At 39.3% G+C, this 21,572-nt stretch overlaps 1 protein-coding gene across 2 annotated transcripts; it reads right to left on the bottom strand.

Annotated features, from left to right (window-relative positions):
• Nucleotides 1-19,326: 19,326 nt before the first annotated feature.
• LOC119773145 (gastrula zinc finger protein XlCGF26.1-like) lies at nt 19,327-21,359 on the bottom strand. 2 transcript variants are annotated; one of them, XM_038269985.1, is made up of 3 exons: nt 20,124-21,359; nt 19,837-20,039; nt 19,327-19,584 (listed from the first exon to the last, which is right to left on the bottom strand). In XM_038269985.1, exons 1-3 carry the CDS (start codon nt 21,274-21,276, stop codon nt 19,516-19,518), a joined length of 1,425 nt encoding a protein of 474 aa, XP_038125913.1. In that variant the 5' UTR covers nt 21,277-21,359; the 3' UTR covers nt 19,327-19,515. The 2 variants fall into 2 exon arrangements, with proteins under 2 accessions (XP_038125913.1, XP_038125912.1); XM_038269984.1 differs by having other exon boundaries at nt 19,327-20,039.
• Between the last annotated feature and the right edge of the window lie 213 nt (nt 21,360-21,572).

The following is a 21,572-nucleotide window of genomic DNA, read 5'->3' as shown; positions in this document are numbered from 1 at the left end:
ATCATCTTACCTTCCTAAGATAACAAAAACAGGAGAAAACTTTACTAAGAAAATGGCAGTCCAATCCTACTGTGCAATCGGTTACAGCTTCAAATCGCTCCACAATACTTTCAGGAATCTCGTAATTTAAATACTTGCTAACACAGCTAAGTTTGAGATAAATACAGTCAAACATCATCACCTTTTCTATTCCTCTGTAAGGTCCTTCTCATCACAGAGTTCCTGGGTCCTTTTCCTCGAAATGCATCAATCCCCAATTATATGTTAATGACACAAGGAAAGAAAAAAAACATGAGTAAAATAATAATTTGAATTTACAATGCGGCCCTTAAACAGGTTCCTCTTACATGGGAATTAGATTATAAAAGAAAAAACAAGAAATAATATAGTCAAACCACTCTCAGCTCTCAGGTGTTCTTCTCAGGCTCCATAGCGTACCTAGGCTCAGCCATTTTGTGAAGGGGTGGAGGCATCATCTGGGGCCAATTTGGTGATCTTTGCCCTAAAAAATTTTAAACACTGAAAATATTGTCTCTTATTATCTTAGCCTTCTGTTCCAATTTTGTTAACCAGGGTTTTCATGCACAATAATAGTAAGAAAGAGTAAAGATTATAGCAGTATAGTAATAATGAGAATATAAGCAAAAATCCTTTTTCCTCTGGAAGCAAGTTGAGTGCCATCCTACATTATTTGTAAAGACAATCTGCATTCTGACTTTCTGTGCTTTATAACAACTTTTGTAAAGACATCTAGATCTAGGATTTATTGGACAGTTTATACACTTGGATCACATAATCTCACACTTACATAATATTCCTGAATTCAAATCTTAAGGTGCTTTTCCAGATGTAAAGCCTGTTTTTATTCAGTATTCTACTGTTAGAAATGTATTAAGAACATGTGTGACAATCTGCGTTTCGTATTGGAGACTGAAATTATGTTTAACTTTTCATCTTATTTGTGTAAAGTCTGATTTCTAAATGAAACTAATCCTTGATCTTGCAAACCCTGCAGAGATACATTTTTACTTTTACTTATTTATAATGTTTATTCTGTTAGATATTAGTTGGCTCGGTACAGATAACTAGGAATATAACCTTTTTAAGAATGTACGTTTCGTCTTGGATATTCATAAACAAGTTAGTGTGTCCACTTTAACCTTAATCATTCCTGTAGTTCTCTGCCAAGCTAGAAAAAATAAAAGGTTGTCTTCCTGTGGACTTAGAATGAGTGTGTGCGGCAGTGCACAGAAGTTGCTTAATCAGACTGGAATGTTGTTTCCTGTCTCTATGGAACAAGCAAGAGAGAGGAGGACAGAAAAAAATGTCTTTCGAAACACAAAGATATTTAAGTAAGTATTAACATACTTTATTCGGCTTTGAGCTAGAACTGTATTTAGTCTGTTTTAGCCTATAATCTGTTTTAGGTCTTTTGTCATCTGCATTTAGGATTCTGATCTGTCTCTATATTAATCTTTTAGTGCAGTAAACAGTTTTCATTATACGCTTCACATAGAATCATCTAATACAATCTAAAGCATAACTAACCTCTTATGTCTCTTAATATAATCGGTTCTTCGCTTCTTGAACCACATCTTAGTCTTTGGTTCTGTTTCCAGCATTATGTGTTAGTTTCAAAAGGATAACTCCCTCATATATTGAAGTAAATACATATTGATTTTTACCTTTAGGATGTAAGAGTTTTATTTAAAATCCAAGTAACATTTTGTATAAAAACATTTTAAACATTATTCTCCATTTCTGTATCTTATTGAGTAAAAAGCTAGTCCTGATGCTGGGGGAGAGAAAGTCTAACTTAAATAAACATCCTGGATTATTATTGTGAAACTAGTCTGAATGTTGATTTCTTAGTTTTACTTAAAGTTTTTACAGAGGTACATCTAGTGCATTATTTAAGGATTCATAGAATCTCTAATTTATGGAAATTTATTGTCATTAAATACTGCATAGGCTTCCGTTGATTTTCTTTTTATGTTGTAGACAGTCTTAATTTACATTTTCCTGATTTATTTACTTTTAGCAGCTTCTTTTGCATTCTCTAATATTTATATTCCATTTAGTTTACAGGTAAACATGTTAATTTTATGTGCTACTTTGTGACTAAATAATCACTAGGAGGTTCTTGTTAAATGTTTCTATTTAATTAATTTGAATCATGACCTATTCTAACATAGTCACATAATTTTCACATGTCTCTATCTTCTGATTTAGTTCTTAATACTATTTAGTGTTTGTTTTAAATCACTGAATTTGGGAACAAATCCAAAGTATTAGCAGCTGAGCTCTATGTAATATCCATTAATAGTTTTCCTACCTTACTATGACATTTGGCACAAACCGTGAGTCTTCCTTCAGAAAAGGTTTCAGGTTTAGCGGCTTCTGTGAAGAGAAACTTAAAGCAGAATAATTAGTACGTTGTTAATGCAGAATGTGCAATTAAAGCCTGGTCCACATTGTGTCCTGCATTAAGGAGGCTGAGCCTTTGTACTTAAAATAAAACTGATCTGGAAATGTTTGATCTTTTCCATTCAAACCTTTGATCAATTAATACATCATGTTTATCAACCTTAACAGAGAATATGGTCATAATGAAGAAAACTGATTTCTAATATTTGAAATATCATCTGTAGATTCACTGTTGGCTGATGCTTTACAAATCATATTTGGTGGTTTTTCAACTTAATTGTTCCAAAAACAAACTAAAAGTAAAAAAAAAGGTTCAAACAACATCCCATAGGATTCAGGATGTAACCATTGTAATGATTTACATAGTGGCAATTAGTAACATATTCTGAACATTTTGAAGCTTATTAATTACTGCTTATAGTTTTCCCAATTCTACTTCAGTCTTTGTAAAGTAAACATCAGCAGGTTTACACAGAATGTCAGTGTGAGTTCTGTCCCCCAAAGCTGGAAACAAGTTGTTCTAAGATGAACAGAAAAAAAAGAAAAGAAAAGACAAAATCTTACTCTAATGTTATTAACTTATCTAAATCTCAGTGTTACTTAATTCTAATTGCATGAACTGATCAGCATGTTTTCTCTAAGTCCTAAAATGTCTCTGCTAAATGTGATATGAGATATTCTTCCTTATGCTGGTTCTAAGTCTCACAATGTGCTCAGCAAACTTCACATCACTCTATATTAAATGCTGACCATATTTTGTTAAGCGTTTGTTTTAGAAAGTATCTGAACCAGAACGTAATGCATTATGATGTTACAAAATAGTTTTGCTATAAAGAAAATCATGACATTCAAAGGTTTGGAATGCAAGTTTATGTTAAGATAATCACGACTGCTCTAAGGCGATGATTACGAATTTTGATTGTATTTAGTTTGCAATAGATGCTTTAGAATTAGAAGTACAGTTAAACCTATAGGTTGTTTTGTAAGACAGAATAGATATTATTTTAGACACCATGTAAATGTAAATGTTTTGCTGATCTCTGCTGTTCTACATAAATAAACCCTAATTCGCTTACTCTGACCATAAAGCTGTGTTAATTTGAGTATCTGATGTGTTTGGCTTTTTGCAGCTTTCTTCACGTCCAGCAACAGAAACAATCTCCTATTTTGGCCGAGCTTAATAATTAATTGAAGTTTTTATTGATCTCAGCAGTGGCTGCCATTGTTAAGGTTCAAGGGTTAAGGGTCTTGCTCAGAGACCCAGAGTGGCAGTCTGTGGAAAAGGGTTTCGAACTCGCAACCTCAGGATTCCAAGCTCTATGCCCCAACCACAAGGCCAGCACTTCCCTCCAAGCTTTTCATGTCAGTTGCAGCACTTTCTAGTTCTGCCAGTGCTGTTTGCTCGAGCCGCTTCGGCTAGATGACCGTGATTCATCCAGTCTCCGCCTCATTCGGTCTCGGCTGCACGGCTTCAGTTCACCAGGCTCACCTCGGCATTTAGTAATCAGCTGGTCACAAGTCTGGATGACTCTCGTGCAGCTCTGAGACCCCCTGGGCTCAGGGCACCGTATCCTAAAATTTCAGCCAAACTCATCCAACTCCTGTGTCTACATACCATTTTTCAGATTATTTCACCACTCTGCAAACAACAATGCACGTCCTCCTCAACACCCCATGTTTAAGACAACCACAATACTGTTTTAAGTTTAATTAAATTCACCATGTAAATAATTTGCCTTGTTAATTGTTTTATGAAAGAACAATTTATAAATCATAATTTTCCAATAGCAAAACCACTCTCCGACTTTTGCTTCAAGGTGTTAAAAGGACTTCATTTTATTTATCTCTTACCTCTAATAATTGTTGAGTTGTATTTTGTCTACCAAGTTTCATGAAAAGTTAATTACCTTAAGAAATCCTTAGCATAAATGTAACTTGCTCTTTTTGAAAGTTGACCTTTAAGTATTCTTTTTTAATTCACCTTTAAGTATTCTTAATAATCAGTCTTTCATTTATTCACTTTGCTACAGTAAGACCAACTTAACTCAGTAGTAATCTAATTCTGTCATCTACTGGCAACGAAAGGATTTGTCTAATCATGCGGGGTTTATTATAATCAAATATAAGCTGCGAAATCAGTCACTTTGCATGCTGTACACAATATCATTCTAGTGTAACAATCTGTACATTGTTTTCAGTTAAAAAGTCTTCGAAACCCTCGGGCCCCATTTCTATGATGATCGTCCCTGTGTGCACTCTGCTAACTGTGCTGCTCCTTCTGTCTCTCAGCGAAAACAAGCAGCTGTGTGTGTGTCAGGCATAATGTGTGTGTGTGTAGAAAATGTGTGTGTGTTGCGTTTCTGTTTGCCTCGGGACAGAACTCAGAACTATTTTTGGACCTTACTGTTGGGTGGGAGGTAGGAGGGGGGATTTACAGCACTTTTAGTACAAATTGATTTTCTAACCTTTAACATGTTAATTTCAAGACATAGTAGGATGTAAATATATTAATCAATATATTTCTTATAAAATCGACCATAGTTTTTCACTTTTTATAAACATTTGAAAAAGAAGATCAACACTTTGCATATATTTTCAGCTCCTCTCAAGGTTCACCTCCAGAAATCACAGAAACATCAATAGCATTTGCAAAACAACATAAACAAAATATAACTAAAACCAAACACTTTATAATAGAAATCGTCTAGACCAGATCCTATTTCTTGTGCACATTATTTGTATTTTCTTTTTAGAAAGTTTTGTTATTGTTTGTATTTTCTGATGACTTTGGTCCCACTCATTACTGAATTACTCAAAACGCATCCAAATAGTAATAACGTGCAGAAATTCGACTTTTTCAGCAACAGGTTTCCTGCATACCTTTCTTATCATATGTCCGGACGTGGATGCATAGAGAGATTCCAGTTCTTCATGGGATTTTATGTTTATTTCCATATTAATCTATGGTTTAACATAACTGTAATCTAATTATCTGCTGTTTAATTCTCCTATTAATCTGTTTATACTGAAACATAATAGAACATTTTTTTATACCCCAGACAGACATGTTGACATTGAACAAACAACATAGAACAGACAGACAGACAAAGAACATAAAGACAGACAGACAGACACATGCCGGCTTCTAACATAGTTTTGTTTATAATAATATATAGTCCTATTTAACAGATACAGAATGTCGTGGCATTTTTAAGCTTCCAGCGTGTGAGTGTGTGTCAGCGCACACACAGACAGGCTCATAGGACAAGGAAAGAAGAAAAGGGAGGGGGCTTTTGCAAAAAAAAAATTGTTTTGAAACTTTTAACTGTTGTCTTACAAATTTTGAAACTTCTCTTATATCCACTGTTTACGTAACAAATTGTTTTGTAATAACTAACAACTTTTCGGCCAAGTATGTTTAAACATTGGGCACAATTAAGCCTTTTCTGTTAGAACAAACAACTGGACACCTATTTTTCATGCAGCTCAGCTATTAGAAAATGTGACGCAGTTACAATTAAAGTGAAAGCAGACGTCTTTTGCAGATATAAAGTGATCACTTTCTTTCTTTTGTTTAGTCTTTTATGTTTTTAGACTTATTTATGTAATTATTTTCACTTTTTATGTTTTGTTTCTTATTTAATTACCTTTATTACCTCCTTTTATTTTGACCTCTTATGTCCTCTGGGACACTTAGGAGAGGTTATTAAACATCTCTACATTTTGTGGAGACTAGATCTTACTTTACACTGTTTTCAGTCTGATCAAATTACAGTGATTAAGCAGATCTGATTACAGATTCTGGAAGGAGGTTTGAATTTAAACAGATGTTTTTTAGTGTACACTTAGATTTCAAACACACATACAGAATCACACGGAGCTCCTTAGACATTCATACCATTAAATGCCATGGCAATTGATTATTTGTGCACATAATTCTTTAACTTCATAGACCAAAGCAGCCAATATAAACTAATTTGCATGCACTTTTAACTCTTTTTAACAACTTTTGGTCTAACATCATCAACACAGAGCCAAACTGCTCTCTGTTGCTTCTTTCTCCGGAGATAAACAACAGCAACATACGAGATCTCAATACAGTCCCTCTGGACTCAGGCCTATTTTTCAACAACAACAGCCCTTCAGACTCAGTCGACCTGCAACTCAGAGACATATTCTACGAAACTTAATTCGTCACTAGGGTTAGCTATTCATTAATAGTTGCATCATTCATAATGATACATCAATTATAATCCGTGACCGCTAGTTTCCACCAAATTCTAAAGTAATGGTGCAATCTCGCTTCAGCAGATTACTGTTAATGATTCCATAATCTGAGCCAGGTCTGGACAGCTAAATTTATCTCAAGATGCCAATTTATGCTGCAGCACATCCGGTGACAGAAAGGTGAATCGCTTAAATTAATTCAGTGGCCAGTAAGAGCTTTCTGCCTATAGTAATTAATAAATAGGAGGGTAAATTTAACTCACCTCTCCTTTTCCTTAGTTTTTCCTTGTTTTCATCCGGGAGGTCCTGATTCAATTCAATGCGGCCAAAATGCACCAATTGTGGAAGCTCATTCGTAGAATTCTCTTATGACAGAAAGAAGGCCGACGATTCACTCCATTGTCATTATTCTGTCACCCGGAGGGGGGAAACATTTATTTACAAAACCGAATTCATACAGCTGTCTTAAACACTTCATACATTCAGCGCTATGTCCTCACGTCTGTAGTTTTCCCCCACCTTCAATCCATTGTGGGCGGCCTTTTATAGGCTCCACAACGCACTGTGTGGATGCCCGTGCACGACTGGATGCTCTGAAGAGTTTCCTGGAAGTTCTTGGCCTGTGACCCGATTGCGTGCGAGTGAGCCAGTAAGAACCCTGTTTTTGCCAAGATTCGTACGTGACTCCCGGCTTGTAGACTCTCTGTTATTGTTGCAATCTCTGTGTTGCTAAGTGGGCATAAGGTCAGAAACAGGACTACATAACGCAGTACAACTGCTTCCTTGTTTGGCAAGCCAGCCAGCATTAGAGACTTTATTTATTGCTAAGACTCATACTTGAACTTCAAGATGTACTGTTTTGTTGCTAAGTAAGTATGGGGCCATGTTGTAGGATATATTCTGATTTCTGATATAAGACAATAAAACTGCTACTACAGTTTTAGCGGGATGTCCCGTGTGGAGAGCCATACCTCTTGACCAGGAATGTAATTGGGTTCAGGACATCTCCTTCTGTCCGAGAATTTCTTATCTGTGCAGCAGTTCGGTTTAGAGCAGATATTGTTTCGTTCCACACCTTGTGGCAACGGCGGATGTGTTGGTGGACGGAGATTTATTTTTCGTCTGCAGGGAAGAGTGGTGGTTGTTAGCCAATGGATACCTGAAACGGAGACAGGCCGGTAGCAGCAGATTTTTGTGTGTTGTGGGCATACTCTACCCATGACAAATACTGACTCCAGTCAGTCGGGTTAGTGGATGTCAGGCAACGGAGAGTGGATTCTAGCTCCTGTTTCATCCTCTCCGTTTGGCCATTTGACTGTGGATGATATCCGGAAGTGAGAGAGACTTTTGAATTTAGAGCAGTACAGAAACCTTTCCAAACCTGGGAGATGAACTGGGGACCTCGATTGGACAGAATCTCTTGTGGAATACCATGAAGACGGAACACATGCTTGACCAATAGCTGAGCGGTCTGGAAAGCAGTGGGCAGTTTCTTGAGGGGAACCAGATGACAGGCTTTAGAGAAAGATCAATTATGGTGAGGATGGTTGACATACCCTTGGAAACTGGGTAACGAAGTCCACTGCTATGTGGGACCATGGGCGAGACGGAACAGGCAGAGGATGTAGCAGCCCAGAAGGTGGTTGGTGGGTCGGCTTATTCCTGGCACAGATGGGACAGGCCAGCACGTACTCCTTCACGTCCTTGTGAAGGGACGGCCACCAAAAACGTCGTGTGATGAGAGCGATGGTTCTACTTATACCTGGATGGGCTGAGAACTTAGCTGCATGCATCCACTGGATGAGACGGGATCTGACAGAAATAGGTACATAAGTTCTATTTGGAGGTCCATTTCCTGGGTCAGGTTCAGAAGCCAAGGCGAGATTGATGAGATCAGTGATTTCCCAGGAAACGGCTCCAACCGTGCAAGTGGCAGGGAGAACAGGCTCGGGTGTTTCAGGCTTATCGGATGAATACAGGCGAGAAAGAGAGTCGGGCTTAATGTTCTTGGAACCGGGTCTGTAAGATATGATCAGATTAAATCTTGAGAAGAACAGAGACCAACGGGAATGACGTGGGTTGGATCTCTTTACCGACTGGATGTATGACAGGTTCTTATGATCCGTCCAAACCAAGACAGGGTGTTCAGCGCCCTCAAGCCAATGTCTCCACTCCTCCAGGGCTAGCTTGATAGCTAGTAACTCTGTCACCAACATCATAATTCTGCTCTGCTGGAGAAAGTCTGTGTGAGAAAAAGGCACAAGGGTGAGTTTTTTGGTCTGAGTCAGATTGTTGAGACAACACAGCTCCCACTCCAGAATCGGATGCATCCACCTCTAATATGAATTGCTTAGAGGGTCAGGTTGAATCAGTATGGGCGCGCTGGAAAAGAGAGCCTTTAGTTTGTTAAAAGCTGCATCGGCTTCTGCAGACCAGTGGAACGTTTTCTTAACAGAAGTCAGAGCTGTGAGGGGTAGAGCTGTTTCACTATAGTTCCTGAAAATCGTCTATAGAAATTAGCAAACCCCAGGATTCTTTGAAGCTGCTTGCGGTTCTCGGGAGTAGGCCAGTCCGAACCTGCTTTTATTTTGTCTTCAGATGGCTTCACCTGCCCGCCCTCGAGCACAAACCCTAGAAAAGTGACAGAAGGTTGGTGAAATTCACATTTCTCAGCTTTTAAGAAGAGTTTACTTTCAAGCAGTCTTTGAAGGACCAGACGAACGTGTTTCTTGTGATCAGACAGGTTCTTGGAGTAGATCAGGATGTCATCGATGTATACAAAAACGTTGAGGAAATCTCTGAGAACATCATTTACTAGAGCTTGGAAACAGGCAGGAGCGTTTGTCAGAAAAGGCATGACCAAATATTCAAATTGGCAATTGGGGGTCTTAAATGCCGTCTTCCATTCATCTCCCTCTCTTATTCTAAGAAGATGATAGGCGTTTCTTAGGTCGAGTTTGGTGAACATTGTAGCTCCTTGAACAGGTTCAAAAGCTGATGCTAGCTATGGTAAGGGATACTTATTTTTGACTGTTATCAGATTCAGCCCTCTGTAGTCTATACAGGGTCGGAGAGAGCCATCCTTTTTACCCACGAAGAAAAAGCCAGCACCGAGAGGGGACGAAGACGGTCGGATGATCCCAAGCGCAAGTGACTTATTGATGTATTTCTCCATTGTCTCTCTCTCAGGTTTGGAGATATTGAACAGTCTACTGCTGGGAAGGGGAGCTCCTGGTAACAGGTCAATGGCACAGTCATATGGTCTGTGGGGTGGAAGAGACATCGCACTGACCTTGCTGAAGACTGGTGCCAAGTCGTGATATTCGGAAGGAATGGAAGAAAGGTCAGGAGGGTCCATCTCCCCCCTACCTCTAGGAGACTGAATAGCAGGAGCTGCAGAACGGAGACAGGAGACGTGACAGGAAGCGGACCAAGACTCCATGTGACGTTCAGCCCAGTTGATGTGAGGGTTATGCAGCTCCAACCACTCGTATCCCAGCACTAGGGATGAACATGCAGAGGGAAAAACAAAAAAAGTTAGAGTCTCACGGTGGTTTCCAGAGATCAGAAGCTCTAATGGCCGTGTCTGATGAGTGACTTGATGCAGCCTCTTCCCATCGATGGCTGAAACTCTGAGAGGCTTCTTCAGAGGAATGGTCTCAATCTTCAGCTGTTGAACCAGATTAGAGTCAATAAGGTTTCTCTCACAACCAGAGTCTATGAAGGCTGACAGTGTGAGAGTCTGATCAGGAAAGAACAGAGTTGCAGGTAACAGAAGATGAGGAGTTTTTTCAGATCGTAGATGGTCCGTCAGACTCCTCACATCCTCTGACGGACCCCGGCTTTTGATTTAGCTGGGCAGGTTTAAATGAAATGGCCGGGTTCACCACAATACAGACACAGATTTCCCCTGAATCTTCGTTGTCTTTCTTCATTGGAAAGCCTTGTATGTCCAATCTGCATGGGTTCGACCTCAGCTCTTTCTGTGGATGAGGAGACAAAGTGAGTTGCGTGAACAGGAGCAGATGCCGATTGATTCTTAATCCTTGGTCTGGTACTGGGCTCTAGAGATTCAGAAAAAACAGAAGTGCTGTTGGATGCCGGAGCAGCAGCAGAAAAATTATGGCTTCTTTGCCTTGACCTGGTTCTAGTTCGAAGTCTATTATCCAACCGGATGGTTAATCTGATTAAATCCTCCAAACTAGCTTGTTCGTTGATTGTGGCAAGTTCGTCCTTGATGTTTTCATTTAAAGCCTTAAAATAGGCACTCTAATGTGCACACTCATTCCAACCAGAAGCTGCGGCTTTAACCCGGAAGTCAATAGAAAAGTCTGCCACAGTCTGATTTCCTTGTCTTAAACTGAGCAAAGCTCAGGAGTCAATGGATTTGTCTGAATCTTGATTAAAGACCTGAGAAAATTCAGTTATGAATTCTGAAATAGTGCACAGGAAACTGGATTCTGAGGAAAACCTAGCCTCCACCCATTCAAGAGCTCGACCAGTAAGTTGAGAAAGGATGAAGGCTATTTTTCTTTTATTGTTAGAAAAACTGGCGGGTGAATGTTCAAAAATTAATCTGCACTGGAACAAAAATCCTTTACATTTGCTTTGTATACCTGAGAATCTTTCTGGAAGAAAAGGACGTAATTCCGGAAGTGACGTGACAGGCTCTGACCTTTGAGGCGGACGTGGCTCCAGAACCGGAAGTTGAGCAGGCGCTGCGTTAGCGTTTCTCACATAGCCTGCTAATTCCTGAAAAGTTTGATTTTGATGTTCCAAACGTGTATTAAACCGACGGAGGGTTACCGTATTTTCACGACTATAAGGCGCACTTAAACGTCTTTTTTCCCCCTCAAAATGTGCCGTGCGCCCTATGGTGCGGTGCGCCCTATGTGTGTTGTAACTGCGACTTTTGAGACCACCTCATTGAGGAGATGATGAAAGAGTGGCTGAATGTAAGGAGACCAGCTGTTTTTTTTCCACTCATCACCATTAATATGTAAATCCATGCGTGCCCATCTCACAGCTGATGTGAAAAACATGGGGAAACAAATTAACCCTGTGCTCGCTGTTCAACCGCTCGACATCGGTGTGAACCGGACCCAGCAGGTGCAGCAGAAGCAGCGAGGAATAACGTGTCTGCTGGCTCTGTTCTTCAAGCTTTTGCAAAAGCAGGCATTATTTCTGAGGAGCCGCGCTGCACGGAAAGTGACTCTGACAGCGCAGAAGGGGAAACTGGCATGTCTGATTTAGCGCAGCTGTTTAATTCAGAAACAGAGGATGAGGACTTTGAGGGGTTTGATTAATACTTTGTAATAAATACATGAATAAAGCACAATCATACTCAGTTTTGCTCCCGCTCTATTTTTCTACCTGAAAACTTAATTCAACAGCAGGCTCTGGTCCGCGGCGCATCGGGACTCACCTCCGCAGGTGTTTTTTCATCTAAATAATCTAAATCTTTTTAAGTGAGAAAGTCCACCTGAAAATTTAATCATTGCAGTCAGCTCATCCAGATTATTATCCTGCCTATGTTTTAAGTTAATTTATGCGTCAATAAACGAAGAAGAAGGGGAAACTGGCATGTCGGATTTAGCGCAGCTGTTTAATTCAGAAACAGAGGATGAGGACTTTGAGGGGTTTGATTAATACTTTGTAATAAATACATGAATAAAGCACAATCATACTCAGTTTTGCTCCCGTTCTATTTTTCAACCTGAAAACTTAATTCAACAGCAGGCTCTGGTCCACGGCGCATCCGGACTCACCTCTGCAGGTGTTTTTTCATCTAAATAATCTAAATCTTTTTAAGTGAGAAAGTCCACCTGAAAATTTAATCATTGCAGTCAGTTCATCCAGATTATTATCCTGCCTATGTTTTAAGTTAATTTATGCGTCAATAAACGAAGAAGTAGGGGAAACTGGCATGTCGGATTTAGCGCAGCTGTTTAATTCCGAAACAGAGGATGAGGACTTTGAGGGGTTTGATTAATACTCTGTAATAAATACTTGAATAAAGCACAATCATACTCAGTTTTGCTCCCGCTCTATTTTTCTACCTGAAAACTTAATTCAACAGCAGCCTGTGGGCCGCGCGGCGCATCAGGACTCACCTCCGCAGGTGTTTTTTCATCTAAATAATCTAAATCTTTTTAAGTGAGAAAGCCCACACGAAAATTTAATCATTGCAGTCAGTTCATCCAGATTATTATCCTGCCTATTTTTTAAGTTAATTTATGCGTCAATAAACTGTATCAGAGGAGTAATCACAGCCCTGTGTCATCAGCGATGTGTCTCTCACGGCAGGTTCCCAGGTTTTAATAATACTTTGTAATAAATACACCTTGCAGCTTTATTTGCTGTGATCAGTGGGAAAAAAGTAGTTTTAATATGTTTTTAAGTGAGAAAATCCACCTGAGAGGACATGTACCTGTATATAAAAAACGCGCCCTATAGTCCGGTGCGCCTTATGTGTGTGTTAAATACAGAAATGGGACACATAACTGAGAGTGCGCCTTTTAGTCCGGTGCGCCTTATGGTCGTGAAAATACGGTAGTTCGTGTCCTTGGATCTGAGCAGCTTGCTCCTCAATCAACCTCCGGAGGTGACCTGCTGGGTTTTGTTTGTGGCCGGAGTGTTCTGTCATGATGGGTCTCACTGACTTAACCCACATGCAGAACATCACAGGAGACTGGATAAAAGTTCAACAGTTTATTAGTATAAACACACAGAGTATTTATTGGCACTGATTCTGGTACAGGTCCGGGACTGGATTCACAGAGTTCTCTGCAGAGACGGATAGTTTGGTTAGCCAGGCAGCTATGACGTCTTGACAGAGTTTGATACTGAGTTGTACCTGATGAGGTTCAGACTGATCGGTGGAGGGAGGGAACCAGTTGGGTCCAGAGACTGAGGGTTTAGCAGAGAGCTTAGCAGCGGCAGAGCTTGGCTTCAGGCTAGCGAGGTTCAGACCTTGAGCTGTTCTCCAAGTTCTCTCCAGAGAACTAGCAGGGAGATGCAGACTGAGGGTCTTCAGGTTTGGCTTCTCAGAGCAGGCAGGCAGGTTTCCAAACATGAGCTCTTCCAGAGCTCCTGACTTGAATCAGGTTTTCCTAAGAAGCAGAGAAGACAAAGGCTGGTTAGGATCAGAGTTACTCTCCTAAGTAATCAGAGATTCTAATGTGCAGGCTTGGCTCAAGTTCTGCTAACCAAAACTGGTCAACACTCCGGCGCTGAAGGGAAGTCAAGCCGCTGCTTATATAGCTGGTCTCCTGATGAGATGAATCAGCCTCAGGTGTGCAGATGGCTTCAGCTAAGGAGACCCAGGGCGCTCTCTGCTGGAGAAAGGTGGCAGATCTCCAGATCCCAACATTATATAGCTTTTATATTTATTTATTTCATAGCCTCTTACAATTACTCTCTGTTATATATACAATTTATAGTCCATACGAACATTGTCTTTGTACTCATGTAAATAGAAATCTATATTGTGTATAGCACTTCTTTATAGATGCAAACTGCATTTTGTTGCTTTGAGCTTGTGACAGGGTGAAATGACAATAAATTATAATTCTATTCAGTTCTATTCTATTTACACTACTAGATATCTGAAGAATACGCCATAAATACATTACTTATAGATCTATCATGGATTGTCGATACTCTACTAGATATTAAAAGAGGAATTAGCAGACTACCTAGAAGAGTTTCAGTTTGTGATGAAACAGAGGACATACGTACAGATATCAGGCACACACCTTTCCATGTTTGTAAAGATTCTGCAGTGATTTCAATGTCTCTGAAAATTTAGCCCAAGCAGACGTCAGAGGTTGCCATGATATGCGTTGTACAGGTAGATCTGGCAGTAAGGTGTGAACTTGGAGGAGTCAGTGAAGGGACCTCCTGAACTTCTTATCTCCCTCTAGGAGCAATACAGTTACCACAACCCTTTGTATGACAGGACGTATAGACTCTGCTCAAATTATGAATTCAGAGAACAATACTTAAAGCTACAGTGTGTAATTTTCAGGGACATCTAACGTCCAGACTGCAGACCGCAGCAACATGAACATCTCCCCCCCAACGCTTCTCCCCCCCAACAGTACGGCGAGGGTTACAGGACAAAATGTCTTCCACGACGTCCGCATCACCTACCCTCTCAAGTGATGAGGTTTGTTTACATCAATATTTTTACAGATAGTATTTCATTAGTCTGTGTAGGGTATAGATTTCAGTACCGTCTCAGTTCATCTCTCTCAACTTGCCGTAGTTACTTTCGAGCGTAATGGGCGATCTTGCAATCGCTAAATTGTTGGCTCTGCGCAACAAACTAACTAACGAATTCTAAGGCAACGCAAATATTAAGGTTAAGAGGCTGAGCTCGTAGATGATGATAAATAACATAGTTATGTATGATATATTGCATTTCTGACTATATATCCCTGTAATTATTACACACTGTAGCTTTAATTTTGTGACATCTACTTTCTGCGGCACATGCAAATGTCATCTCTGTGGGCAAAAGGAACAGTGAGCAACAGTTGATCGTTTGATCTCATCGAATTCAGTTTGTTCATGTTAATGATAGATCTTCAACATGCTCAAAGGTTACCTGTGGAGTACCACAGGGATCAGTGCTAGGACCAATTTTCACTAATGTTCACTGTTTTGCTGATGATACCCAGCTATATCTGTCTATAAATCCAGATGAAGCTAACCCATTACATAGATTACAGGCATGTCTTGAAGACATAAAAACCTGGATGACTCTTAACTTTCTGCTTCTGAATGCAGACAAAACAGAAGTTATAGTCTTTGGACCAGAGTCTCTGAAAAAGAAGCTGATTAGCCACTCACTTCATTTGGATGGGATTAAACTGATTTCAGATAATAAAGTAAAAAATCTTGGTGTTATTTTTGATCAGGACCTGTCATTTAAATCCCATATCAAAGAGGTTTCTAGAATTTCCTTCTTTCATCTGAGGAACATTGCAAAAATTAGAAATCTCCTGTCCAGGGGTGATGCTGAGAAACTAGTCCATGGATTTGTTACTTCAAGGATGGACTATTGTAATTCTTTACTATCAGGAAGTCCACAAACTGTAGTTAAAAGCTTTCAGCTGATCCAAAATGCTGCAGCCAGAGTTCTGATGAAAATTAAAAAGAGAGCTCACATCTCTCCTATCCTGGCTTCTCTTCATTGGCTTCCTGTTAAATCCAGAATAGGATTTAAAATCCTCCTTCTCACTTATAAAGCCTTAAATGGCCAAGCTCCATCTGATATCAGAGATCTGATTGTTCCTTATGTTCCTAACAGAGCACTTCGCTCTCAATCTGCAGGTTTACTAGTGGTTCCTAGAATTTCTAAAAGTAGAATGGGAGGCAGATCTTTTAGTTATCAGGCTCCTCTCCTGTGGAACCAACTACCAATTTTAGTCCGTGAGGCAGACACCCTGTCTACTTTTAAGACTAGGCTTAAAACTTTCCTTTTTGATAAAGCTTATAGAGCTGTATCAAAGCTTATACAGATTATAGGGCTCGGGATCCACGTTGCATTGTGGGACGTCGCGGTCATATTGACGGCTACGCAAACGTAAACATAGCTCTGATACAATGTTGTTGTTGAAAGAAGAGACATAGAAGTAGAGAGAAAAAAGATGTCAAAATCTCGAAAAAGATCTGGAATTTACCAGGACACATTAAATAGAGAAGCCACGGACCGGTATGTTGACAAAATCAGCATTCTTAATAATTTGGATCCATATGAAGTTCCAAACAATGAGTGGAGCACCGATGAGTGAGCGCCTATACTTCAAAACAGTTCCGAAGCTACAAGTCCTTGGAGTCTCATATGCAGTTCATGAATGGATGGGTTCAGGACCTGCAGATCATAAAGCCAGCAAACAGTGGGAACACAGTAATCCGTACGAAGGTAAGCTGTGATCAGACGGGCTCTGGAACCTACTAGTTTAGCAACTGCTAACCGCTAATGCTAACAACCACTCACGCATGTAATGTACTTTTAACTACCTGCTATGTGTTTCAAAGGTGTAGTTAGTAACCTTAACTGCCAACCCTCTGGGTTTCTCACGTATTTGAGCCTTTTCCCGCTGCCGTTTTTATTATTTTCCCGTAAAAGATCCCAACTTTGAAGGAAAGAAACAAAGTAGGCCATAAAATAAAACCGTGCATCTTTAACTTACCAGAATGAAAATGCAGGGAACACACTCTCAATGACATTGGAATACTGTGGAAAGTTATGTTCGGTCGTATTACAGCCGCGATCCAAGCTAGCCGACGACTCTTTATCTCTGACGCTTTGTCTCCATGGTTACGCCTCCAGGCAGGAAAGCGGTGGAAAGTTAACCCATTTTATATGTTTTTCCCATGGCGGTCATGTGTTGAGCTGTTACAACCCACAATACAGCAACGGTTTACCATGGTTGAAATCAAGTTAAGGTGAAATTAATCAGGCTGAGAAGGAGTACAGTATGCGGTAGTCATAGGCAGTAGTCTGAGCCGCGGTAAAAGAGGCCGTCAATATGGCGGCAACGCAAAGTGCTTACGTCATGACGACCAAGCCCTATTCAGGAGAGGTAGGATTTGGATCATATACACACATTAAAACCTATTGAAATTGTAGATGTTCTTGACTGGGGAAAATTATTTTCAGAGTGTAGAGCTGAGTATCGCCACCGTTTCATCCGGTCCAGGTTTCCGGGGATGAGGAAGGCGAGGAGAGTTAAGGGGGTTTTATAGTGAAGGCATTGCCTCAGGGTACTGCAGCCACTTCTATCTTAAATGTACAAGGATTTTATAAAATAAAGAGTAAGACTTCAAAAATAATCATTATATTGTAGCCTATTAATATTTCGAGGGACTGTGTTTAACAAATAACAAATTCAACTTAAAGGAAATAGAGCAGTGGAAGCTTAAATACTTCACTGAACAGGTTCTCATTGGAGGGGAGATTATTGTAGCTCCAGATGGATTCACTGATCGTTTTCCCTCTCAATGGCAGCATCCTCTAGTTGAGGATATTTTTATTCTCCAGTTTTAATCTGATTGTTAAAGATCAAGGAATCTGAGACAAAACACCTGATTAAATTCCTCAAGTAGACTATTGGTTGATTCCTTCCATGATTTATAATATTGTGTGGTAAAATATCACCATCCCCTTTAACTGATCATTGCTGTTACTTTTATTCTCTCTTTGACTAAATGTGAATCACCATCATCCTTTATTTGGTAATTGAACTAACCTCTGGCATAATAGGGATTTCTGCACAGAAATTAGTAACCTCATTCAGAATATTTCATTGATGGAACTTTCACCTTTGAGGTAATAGGAATAGCTCACATTTAGTGCTAAGAAAGTTGCACTCAGGATTAGTAAACTGGTTTATAAAATTGAGGCAAATAAACAACCACAACTGATCTATATCAACAATTATGTAGGAAATCAATTCTATCATCTGAGGAGCAGCTTCAACTTGAGGAATTAAAATCTCAATTAGATAACTTCTTTCTAGACAAAGTTCAGGGGACCTTCATTTGCTACAGGGCTTGTTGGATCCAGGAGGCTGAGAACTCTTCAGATTGCTTTCATATTGAAAAACAGCAGAAACAAAAACTGAGGCTTAATGGTGAGGTTTATTTAGACTTGCATTTTAGTTTTACCTCCTAGGGACCACATGTGATTGGTAATAATTACGGCGCTGTATGCAGACAGATATTAACCTGCTCACGCTGTCAGGAAAAAGCTGCAACGTGAGGAGTCTTGCTATGAAGGGGTGAGTGTGAATTTGAAGTTGCAGAGAGAGTTATATTATAAGTTTGGAATTGTAGAATAATAGAAAAAAAACAGGTAGTTATTTTTCATTTTTGTGTACAACTACACAAATTGTGTTGTACAAGTTGTTCATCAAACACCTCTAACACTGTCACTTTTTCTATAAATGGTCCAGAACTATTGTTGCAAAATCAGATTTTTATTGTTCAGACTGTCATGAAAAGATCAGGTACAGATTACATATTGGCAATAAAAAAACAAAAAAAATCAAATCAAATCAGATTAGGGTCCCTTCAGGCTGCATTGTGAACATAGCCATAGTTAGATCCTTCATTCCTCTAGTTGCTTGGTTGTAGCGGCTCTGGACACACACAGTTATAGCAACTGAAACACTTGTTTTATCAGGTGCCAAACAAACTGGGCCAGAATACGTACCTACATTATTTCCTAATCTAAGTTCTCCAACAAGCAAAGGAGGATTTATCCAATGGCCAGATTTGAACACACTCAGGCTCTAAAAAGCAAAAAGATTAATGCTGACAGAGGAGCAACAGGAAAGACTGGAGAAGACAGAAGCTGAATGCCATTAAACTATTTATTTTACAGCTTTAGTTTGGCTGAAAATATCAGAAAACATGGAAAAAGATTGTAATTTATTTTAAATCATAAAGAAACACATTTTTACAATCCATGAGGTTTTATTGCTGCTCGTTCATCAATTTAGAAGCGATTACAATAATTAAAAACATCCACAGCAGAATATAATCCATAAAATCAGTTGTATAAAATAGGTGATAGTTACTTTCAATGATAACAGGTAAATAGAACATCTACAGAATCAAGAACAAAACTATTAGAATTAGTTCAAAGGAAAATTATCTGTTCTGGTTTCTATGTAAACAGAGTTGTCAATTAATTGGCTTTCTCAAAACTGTCCTAAAAAAAAAGGACATTAACCAGTGAGTTTCTCATGTAATGAGGTCAAAGAGCTTCGAGATGGACATTCTATCACCAGTCAAACATGGTAAACACCTCTACTGTTCATTCCTGTGGAATTTAACTGCTGTGACTTATTCAAAAGGCTTCACACGAGTATGAATTCTGATGTGTCTATCAAGACTAGATTTCTGAGTAAAGATTTTTCCACAGGACAGACATTCAAAAGGCTTCTCACATGTGTGAGTTCTGATGTGTTTATCAAGATCAGATTTCTGAGTAAAGATTTTTCCACAGGACAGACATTCAAAAGGCTTCTCACATGTGTGAATTCTGATGTGAGTATCAAGATCAGATTTCCGAGTAAAGATTTTTCCACAGGACAGACATTCAAAAGGCTTCTCACATGTGTGAGTTCTGATGTGTTTATCAAGATCAGATTTCTGAGTAAAGATTTTTCCACAGGACAGACATTCAAAAGGCTTCTCACCTGTGTGAGTTCTCATGTGAGTAGTCAAATGACTCTTTTGATTAAATTTATTGTAACAAATGGTACAGGAAAAAGGCTTCTCACCAGTGTGAATTCTGATGTGTGTATCAAGATGAGATTTATGAGTAAAGCTTTTTCCACAGGACAGACATTCAAAAGGCTTCTCACCAGTGTGAATTCTCATGTGAGTAGTCAAACTCCACTTTCGATTAAATTTATTGTTGCAAATGGTACAGGAAAAAGGCTTCTCACCAGTGTGAATTCTGATGTGTCTATCAAGATAGGATTTGTGAGTGAAGCTTTTTCCACAGGACAGACATTCAAAAGGCTTCTCACCTGTGTGAATTCTCATGTGAGTAGTCAAATGACTCTTTTGATTAAATTTATTGTAACAAATGGTACAGGAAAAAGGCTTCTCACCAGTGTGAACTCTGACGTGTTTATTAAGATGAGATTTATGAGTAAAGCTTTTTCCACAGGACAGACATTCAAAAGGCTTCACACCTGTGTGAATTCTGATGTGTGTATCAAGATCAGATTTCCGAGTAAAGATTTTTCCACAGGACAGACATTCAAAAGGCTTCTCACATGTGTGAGTTCTGATGTGTTTATCAAGATCAGATTTCTGAGTAAAGATTTTTCCACAGGACAGACATTCAAAAGGCTTCTCACATGTGTGAATTCTGATGTGTGTATCAAGATCAGATTTCCGAGTAAAGATTTTTCCACAGGACAGACATTCAAAAGGCTTCTCACATGTGTGAGTTCTGATGTGTTTATCAAGATCAGATTTCCGAGTAAAGATTTTTCCACAGGACAGACATTCAAAAGGCTTCTCACATGTGTGAGTTCTGATGTGTTTATCAAGATCAGATTTCTGAGTAAAGATTTTTCCACAGGACAGACATTCAAAAGGCTTCTCACCTGTGTGAGTTCTCATGTGAGTAGTCAAATTACTCTTTTGAATAAATTTATTGTTACAAATGGTACAGGAAAAAGGCTTCTCACCTGTGTGAATTCTGATGTGTGTATCAAGATGAGATTTATGAGTAAAGCTTTTTCCACAGGACAGACATTCAAAAGGCTTCTCACCAGTGTGAATTCTCATGTGAGTAGTCAAATTACTCTTTTGAATAAATTTATTGTTACAAATGGTACAGGAAAAAGGCTTCTCACCTGTGTGAATTCTGATGTGTGTATCAAGTCTAGATTTCTTTGTGAAAGATTTTCCACAGGACAGACAATAAAACTTCTGACCTGTGTGAGTTTTCATGTGAATCATTAAATGCCTTTTTTTAAGAAAGTTTTCTCCACATGTCAAACATGGGAAATGTTTCTCTCTTGTATCTTTAATATTCTGCTTCAGAACAAGCTGCTCTTTCTGCTCACTTATGGGGAGCTCCATGGTTTCCTCTTTTATCCAGGGATGTTCTGGCTTTTGATGCTCTTCTTTTATCTGCGGATGTTCCGACTCCTCTTGGTCCAAACTGGATTTCCTCTCCTGTCCACAGAGCTGATGGTCGGAGAAATCCTCCTCTTTTCCATCATAATCCTGCAGGCGGTCTGGAAAGACAAACACAGCAAAACGGCGTTCTATTGGTGGTTAAATAAAGGACACCTCACATAAAAGCAACAAACTCTCTCCTTGAGGTTGAGGAGCGAGTGGATCCTATCAAGCAACCTGAAGATATGAAGTTTATT

This window comes from Cyprinodon tularosa, unplaced genomic scaffold, assembly GCF_016077235.1.
Source record: "Cyprinodon tularosa strain WSP-4 unplaced genomic scaffold, ASM1607723v1 ctg747, whole genome shotgun sequence".
Lineage (NCBI taxonomy): Eukaryota > Metazoa > Chordata > Actinopteri > Cyprinodontiformes > Cyprinodontidae > Cyprinodon > Cyprinodon tularosa.
This window is presented reverse-complemented; position numbering and strand designations above follow the sequence as displayed.